At 48.7% G+C, this 7,500-nt stretch overlaps 2 protein-coding genes across 3 annotated transcripts in view; both read right to left on the bottom strand.

Moving 5' to 3' along the window:
• The window catches only part of LOC133119088 (solute carrier family 25 member 3-like), a 6,622-nt gene extending 2,508 nt beyond the window's left edge, over positions 1-4,114 (bottom strand). Inside the window, exons 1-5 of one of the 2 annotated variants that reach the window (XM_061229502.1) lie at positions 4,069-4,114; positions 3,657-3,817; positions 1,159-1,280; positions 538-717; positions 1-75 (exon numbers count right to left, since the gene is read on the bottom strand). The exon at positions 1-75 is cut by the window's left edge and continues 107 nt beyond it. In XM_061229502.1, coding sequence (XP_061085486.1) covers positions 1-75; positions 538-717; positions 1,159-1,280; positions 3,657-3,801 — 522 coding nt within the window. In that variant the 5' untranslated portion in view covers positions 3,802-3,817; positions 4,069-4,114. Of the gene's footprint in view, positions 76-537; positions 718-1,158; positions 1,281-2,481; positions 2,607-3,656; positions 3,818-4,068 lie in introns of both variants that reach the window. The other variant, XM_061229501.1, reaches the window with a different exon arrangement.
• A 1,380-nt stretch (positions 4,115-5,494) lies between these two features.
• The window catches only part of LOC133119203 (lamina-associated polypeptide 2, isoforms beta/gamma-like), a 6,623-nt gene continuing 4,617 nt past the window's right edge, over positions 5,495-7,500 (bottom strand). Inside the window, exon 6 of the mRNA XM_061229688.1 lies at positions 5,495-7,378. Coding sequence (XP_061085672.1) covers positions 7,063-7,378 — 316 coding nt within the window. The 3' untranslated portion in view covers positions 5,495-7,062. The remainder of the gene's footprint in view (positions 7,379-7,500) is intronic.

Genomic DNA, 7,500 nt, shown 5'->3' on the forward strand with positions numbered 1-7,500 from the left:
CGCAATGTCGGCGAAGAATTCTGCACTTGCTGACGCAGCCAGATACAACGACGTCCTCCAGAGGTACGTGTTCTCCTGCAGAGAGAGAGAGCGAGGGAGAGGGAGGGAGGGAGAGATTATATTATATTCATATTTCCCACTCCAAAGGCGATCAAAAGCCTAGAATCAAGACCAGACACAGAAAGCTCTTATATCTGCACTCAGAACGATTGAACACATCGGACCAACCAGAAACAGCTGAGAAGCCAACTGTCCAATTACTTTTGGTCTCCTAATATGGAGGGACTAAAAGGGATGCAATTCCTACATGGATCATCCAATATGGATGTAAATGCTACTTGCTGGAGTACATATCCAAAGACAGAGAAATTGTACCACAATGTTAAGAACAGAGAGATGGAGAAATGGAGCGTGAGAACAGAGGGATGGAGAACAGAGGGATGGAGGGATGGAGAACAGGGATGGAGAGAGGAACAGAGGGATGGAGAGATGGAGAACAGGGATGGAGGGACAGAGAGAGGGAGAGGCTCAGCTCACCTCCCCCAGCAGGTCGCTGTACATGATCTTGAACACTTCGTAGAAGCCGAACTTGCAGAGGCCCTGCATGGAGTAGCCGAAGAAGGTTGGGGCCCAGCCCTTGGCCAGCCCCCGCACCCCATCCTCCTTCACCGTGATGGAGAAGCCTTTGAAGATGCTCTGATACTTGGCCGGGTCCACCTGGAGGTCACCAAGAGCATGACATTACACAACATTACACGACATTACATGACATTACGTGACATTACATGACATTACATTACACGACATGACATTACATGACAAACACACACTGAGCAGCTCAACACTGACAGACGCCGGCTACTTCAGCCACTTCAGCGAGCGGGAAAGTGAGACACCTGCAGATTTGAACATCTCGGTGGACAGAGAGAGTCACTCTCCAACCAGATTCAGAAATGCAGTCTCAACACAACCAGGCTGGCAGGTTGTTTCCAAACTGGATTGAGATTCAGCACAGATTCAGGATGCACTCAGTAACCAGGCAGAATCAGGAGATTCAGGCGGGGCGAGTGGTCCATATAGAGGGGGGGGGAGGGGGGGGTGGTCCGTATAAAGGGGGGGGGGGGTGGTCCGTATAGAGGGGGGGTGGTCCGTACAGACCTGCAGACGGCACTTGACCAGGTCCAGGGGCACCACCGCCGTGTGCGTGATACCACAGCTCAGGATCCCGCCAAAGCCGCACAGAGCGTAGTATTTCATGGAGCCAAAGTCACAGCTCACATCTGCAGCAACACACAAACACCACATGCAGTTAGTCCCACACCGTGCAGGGTTATATGTGTGTGCGTGTGTGTGTGTGTGTGTGTGTGTGTGTGTGTGTATTATGGTGACTGCCCCACTTATTTTGGCTCATGACCTACTGGACTGGTTTAATTTCCCAGCATATCCTGAGACTTGCTGACCATCCACAGAGATTCATTTAACCCTTTCAGGTGCAAGAGGAGTTCTACAACACCGACTTTGAAAATACATTCCAGCACAAGTCTCAAGGCAATTCCACAGAGAGCGCAGATGACCCCCCTCTCCATTCTTATGACCACTCGATGCCACTGGGAGAAGAGAGGAGTCACACAGCAAGCACAGCCATAGATACACAACACACGCTGGGGTCCCTTTGACATCACTTTGACATCACAGAAGTGACTGACAACAGTTCTACGGGGATGGACATCAGCCATTTTACTGCCATTACATGTTTTTAACCTTTTCTTTGGCCCATTTCCTTTTAATATTTTTCATTCCACTCTGTGGCATGTATGAAAGCTGCACAACCCACACACACATTTTTAATGGCGTTTATGAAAATAAATTCCCCTTGGCATGCTGGGAGTGTCTCCCTGAACTCTGACCTCGTGTCACAGAAACAGTAAATAGAGGCTCAGCGTCCTCTCACAGGGACAACCCTGCCCTCGCCGTGCGCGGGAGAGAGACTCTGCTGTGTGCACACGGACAGTCACAGCGCACCTTCCTCTGACCTACGTCTGCTCCAGGCCCAATCAGACCTCTGGGCGCGTTTTACCGGAATGTTCCGTTGAGGGAGACACCTGACACCTGCCAGCACAGACTGCAGACTTGGTACAACAGAGGTCAGAGAGCGAGGACTGGCCTTTTGATTAGCAGGTGCAGAAGGCCCCACTGCCCAGAACACATCACTGCCTCTACCACAAACACACACACACACACACACACACACACAAAACTTCCCCCAAAAGGCCAGGTGCCTAACACAGTGTTGACTGGGTCTGTATGACACACCGCAGAAATCCCGAACACCCACATTCTCACTGCAGGCTAGTACACTATTATTATTAATATTAATATTCATATTAGTATTATTGACACTGCACACGGTCCGTTCCGCGGGCTGTTATCTGCCGCCCAGGATGCAGTACGGAGCGCAGGCCGTGCAGAGCCGTCTCACACCTGAATCCGGCACTTCACCAGGTCCAACGGCACCACCGCCGTGTGGGTGGTACCGCAGCTCAGAATCCCACCAAACCCGCACAGAACAAAGTACCGGGCCGAGCCGAACTCACAGCTGTCCCCCTCTGCGGAGAGAGAGGCATCGTAAACACGCTCCAGGAGCGTGCTGAACACACACTTCCACAGTGTCGGTCTGCCTCACACGCGCGCGCCAGGAATCCCATTTGCATTGAAGGCAGAGAATCAAACAGCATCTCTATCTAAACTTGGAGGTGCTTTATCGGATCATGTCCTGTTCTTGAGACAGAACGGCACGTTCACGACCAGGCTCTTATGCAACCTAACTGCAGACAGTTAAAAGTCTGACAGACAACGTTACACAACTTGGCAACAAGGTGTTCCCTCATTAACCATACATATCCGCATAGTTTATGCATAGGCAATCACCCAAAAAAGAACCGCAGCATAATTATTCTACAGAATAAACGGTATGCAATGACACGCTCGGTTCTGAAATTAAGTATTCCGTTGAACACCGATAATCCTGACCCAACTCAGGACATGTCCTTCGTCATGTTGCCAATAGGAAGGCCAATAAAATGCTTTCTTGCTGGCAGGCCAAACGCGCAGCAAGGGGTCAAAGCTCTACGATCAGCTGTGAGCGCGATCTCCGTCCTTCAGTTTCAGAAGGTCGTTAGTTCGCGTTGCAATTTCTCACAGTCTACAGAAGTCGTCTCCCTTAATTTAGATCAGATCATAATCGTGCGCATTTAGCTCGTTTTGATGTTTTCTCAAGGTTGTCCTTCGTTGTCCTCCAGCAACATAAAGATAGCGGGCTTGCGCTGGCTAACTTGGCTAGCAGGCAACCGAAGGCCTAGGGGGCGGTACCCATTCTCCCGTAAATTAACAAAGGCCAAATTTATTCCCCGTTATAATAGTGTATAAACAATATACAATGAACTATCAGCTGAATCGTTGCATTCCTACCGACGCTTAAGCCCTTTGCACCAAATATACAATGCTTGGCTAATTAACATTGCAAAGCAGAAGGACACAACCAATGACTCGCTAACGTTAGCATTTCCCTGCTTGTCGCTATACCCCGTCAGCTGACATCCTTGCCTATAGCCTAGAAAAAAACAAACGGTCATCAGATTAAGTTCTGGTTTTCCAACCTTCCACTGCAGCAGCGGCCAGCCTGCGATTGCTGGGTTCAGCAGCTGTGGCTCTCCGTTTCGGTTCTTCGATCTGCTGCAAGGTGAATAGCGGGGCACTGAACGGGTTGGCCCGGGCCAACTGCGTCAGCGTGGTCGGGTACATTTTTCTGGGGAGAAGGCTGTAAGGAAAAATCAAACCACTGTCAGAATATGCCCACAAGAAATCAAAGCAATCCAAGATGATTGACAAAAGACATTAGCTAACGCAAATAATCAGTTAGCAAGCTAGCGTACGCTATTTAGTAAAGCAGATCTAATAATCCGATTGCGTTAAAATAGTCTAAAAAAATTCTGCTCATGTTCCATTGATTAAAAATTAATATACGGCCAATATTCCCACGAAAAAAAATGAGCGAGCTATTCCACTCACTTCCACACCGGAATAAAATGGCGCTTTCCCTCGCCGCACGCCGGTGGTTTTGTCCATCCCCAGTGTCATAGTCACGCCCTTCGCTGCTCCGGCCAATCAAAATCAGCATCGGGGCGGGGCATCATCTTCTGTCGGGATGGTTTGGCGCAGAGATGTTCAACTCCAGGTCCTGCGGGCAGCGGCGTCTAGCAGGTATTTGCTCCAACCATGCACGACACCACCGAATTTTATTAACGAGCCCTCACTTCCTTGACCAAGCAGGTAAAATAGTCATTGAAAGCAGGTGGTTTAGTTCATGGTGGGAGCAGATACCAGCGAGGGTGAGTAGCCCTGCACCATAGCCTACAACAGTGGTCTCAATCTCATTGCCACCGAGTGCCCTGTGCATGCAGGTTTTAATTCCAACAAATGAATGCTGTCTTAATTGATTCCAAGTAACGCTTAACTGTTATTTAGGCAGAACTAACACATTTAACTTTATATATATAATGTGTACAACCTACAACCCTAACTAGGGTGACATTGACTCAGGTGGTAAGAGCAGTCGTCTGGCAGTCAGAGGGTTGTTGGTTCGAGCCCTGTCGAAGTGCCCCTGAGCAAGACACCTGACCCTCAAATGCTCCTGACGAGCTGGTTGGTGCCTTACATGGCAGCCAGTCGCCATTTGCGAGTGTGTGTATGAATGGGTGAACAAGAAGAATTAATTATACAGTGCTTTGGATAAAGGTGCTATATAAATGGCAACCATTTAATTGAAGAAATTATAAAAATCAGAATACACACATGCTACCGAGTTCGAGGTCACTGGCCGACACGTTTTTGATAGGGTGGCCTGTAGTGTAGTGGTTAAGGTAAACGACTGGGACACGCAAGGTTGGTGGTTCTAATCCCGGTGTAGCCACAATAAGATCTGCACAGCCGTTGGGCCCTTGAGCAAGGCCCTTAACCCTGCATTGCTCCAGGGGAGGATTGTCTCCTGCTTAGTATAATCAACTGTTTGTCGCTCTGGATAAGAATCTGCCAAATGCCAATTATGTAATGTAATGTAATGATTGGTTCTCACAAGAAATCCTTACGAAACAGCCGCAAAGAGCAACGAGTGTTTTTGTAAGACCGACTGGCGCATTTTATTATCATTTATTATCATTTATCATCATGCAAGGTAGCTTACTTTCTGTGTGTGTGTGTGTGTGTGCGCATGCCTGTTTTGGAGCTGGACACTACATGTACTGCCTACAACAGCCACACCTCTTAGTATTATCGAGTCTATAATTATACTTATCTGACCGTCCTTCCAAAAACACCTCTCATGTACTTTCGGACCGTGGTCCAAGTTGCAGTTAGATATACATTAAAGAAGTAACAACAAATAAAAATATATTACCCTGGCAGGTAGTGATAAGTATGATGGCCCTGACCACTGAAAAAAGCTTTCGATACTTTATTGTTTTAAGACAGACACATTAGAAAAAACACTGCAGTTACAAAAGATTTCACAGCCATTTAAATGTGACAAGACATTTGCCCTGTTTTAAAAATGGCACAAATGTCCTAATAAAATGCTAAATGACCCCATTATTATTGCAAACAGATACTCTCTCTGTTACCCAAATACTAGAAATGCTACAAAAACTATAAATGCAGCACTTAAATGGGCAACCATGTGGACATTTAACCCATGCATTTAAAATAACATGTAACCCATGATCCTGTAGTTATAGCAGAACCCAGACTTTCATCAGGACACCTGGCTGAACCTAACACGTTAATATGCTCGATTAAAATGACCTCAAAAATAAAGGACCAACGTTACAATTTCTCAAAATATTATTAGATTAAATCTACACAGAAATGCAGAAATACTGGGCTACACATGAGTCTTTGCTTTAAAAATAAAAGCGGGGGGTTTAAGCACTAGAAGGAAACACACATTTCAACTTCAGAGGATATTGTTCACAGAGGCTGGAGAAAGCACCTCCTTATGCTGAGACTGACTAGAGAGCTGCCATTTTCTGTGTGTGTGTGTGTGAGTGTGTGTGTGTGTGTGTGTGTGAGTGTGTGTGTGTGTGTGTATGTGTGAGTGTGTGTGTGTATATGTGTGTGTGTGTGTGTGTGTGCGTGTGTGTATGTGTGAGTGTGTGTGTGTGAGAGTGTGTGTGTGTGTGTAAGAGAATGTGTGCATGTGTGTATGAGAGTGTGTGCATGTGTGTGTATTTGTGTGTGTGTGTGTGTAGGTCCAGTCAGATTTTTCACCTGCAGAATGGTAATTCCAGTACTTTCCCCCAGGTAGCGCTGTTTCAGCACAGAAGCACAAACCCAATGAAACACAGACACTACAATGCCAGAGAACACTCACAGACATGACTCAAGAGCACAGATAAACCACAGAGTCCCAGCAGATGATCACAGATACAATGATTCAAATGACCAGTCCTTCGACCCAGACCTGCACCCCCCACCCCTCCGACCTGCACCCCCCCTGCTCCTCCGACCTGCACCCCCCCCTGCCCCTGACCCAGGCCTGACCTTCAGGATAACGTCCCTGCATCCCTTTGTGTCAGACTCCAGCTGGAACACCCTCATTCAGAGGATGAGGAAGAGGAAGTGTCCATGCTGAATTCAGGCCATGTTTGTTTTCTGCAGGGGAGGCGTGGCTGGTCATGGAAGGAAGCAAACCAGTAAAGGAACAGAAAAGAGAGGATGAATGATGCAGAAACCCCATGTTTTTCAGATGAGGAAGCGGCTTAAACATGTTTAAATGGAGATGCAGGGATGCTGGTGGGTGGCTTATCGTGTTCAGTCTGAGTCCAGCTGGGCAGTCCAAAATGGCATGGAAACGGATATTAGGACAATGCCCAGAGAAAAAAAAAGTGTAAGGTGCTACCAAGAGCGAGGGTCTATCTCTAAATGGAGGGATGGAGTAATGGAGGGGTGAGGGGGAGGGAAGGAGGGGTGAGGGGGAGGCGGGGGGGGGGTCAGGGGCGCAGGGAGGGGTCAGGGGCGCAGGGGCTGGCTGAACGGGTTCAGCTGGTTGGTCTCCATGGCCTGGTAGATGAAGAGCAGGAACCCGGCAACAGCGCTCAGCAACAGCAGCTGCAGCCACACAGGCAGGAAGCGCAGTTCCAGCCTCCGGCCGCCAGGGGGCGAGTAGGAGAGATGGCCGGCCCCGGGCAGCGCAGTGTGGCTCTCGCTGTAGTAACCGCTGACCTCCGAGAGCTTGCTGTGCTGCAGGAACGACTCGCTCAGCCAGAAATCGCTCTCCTTCACGGGACGACCCGCTGCTCCCCGGATGGGCCTCCGACAGGTGGCACTGAGAGAGAGAGAGAGAGAGAGAGGGGGAGGGAGAGTGGGGAGAAAGAGAGAGAGGGAGAGGAGGGAGAGAGGGGAGGAGAGAGAGAGAGAGTGTGAGAGGGAGGGAGAGAGAGGGAGAGA

The sequence above is a fragment of the Conger conger genome, chromosome 19 (genome assembly GCF_963514075.1).
Source record: "Conger conger chromosome 19, fConCon1.1, whole genome shotgun sequence".
Classification (NCBI taxonomy): Eukaryota; Metazoa; Chordata; class Actinopteri; order Anguilliformes; family Congridae; genus Conger; species Conger conger.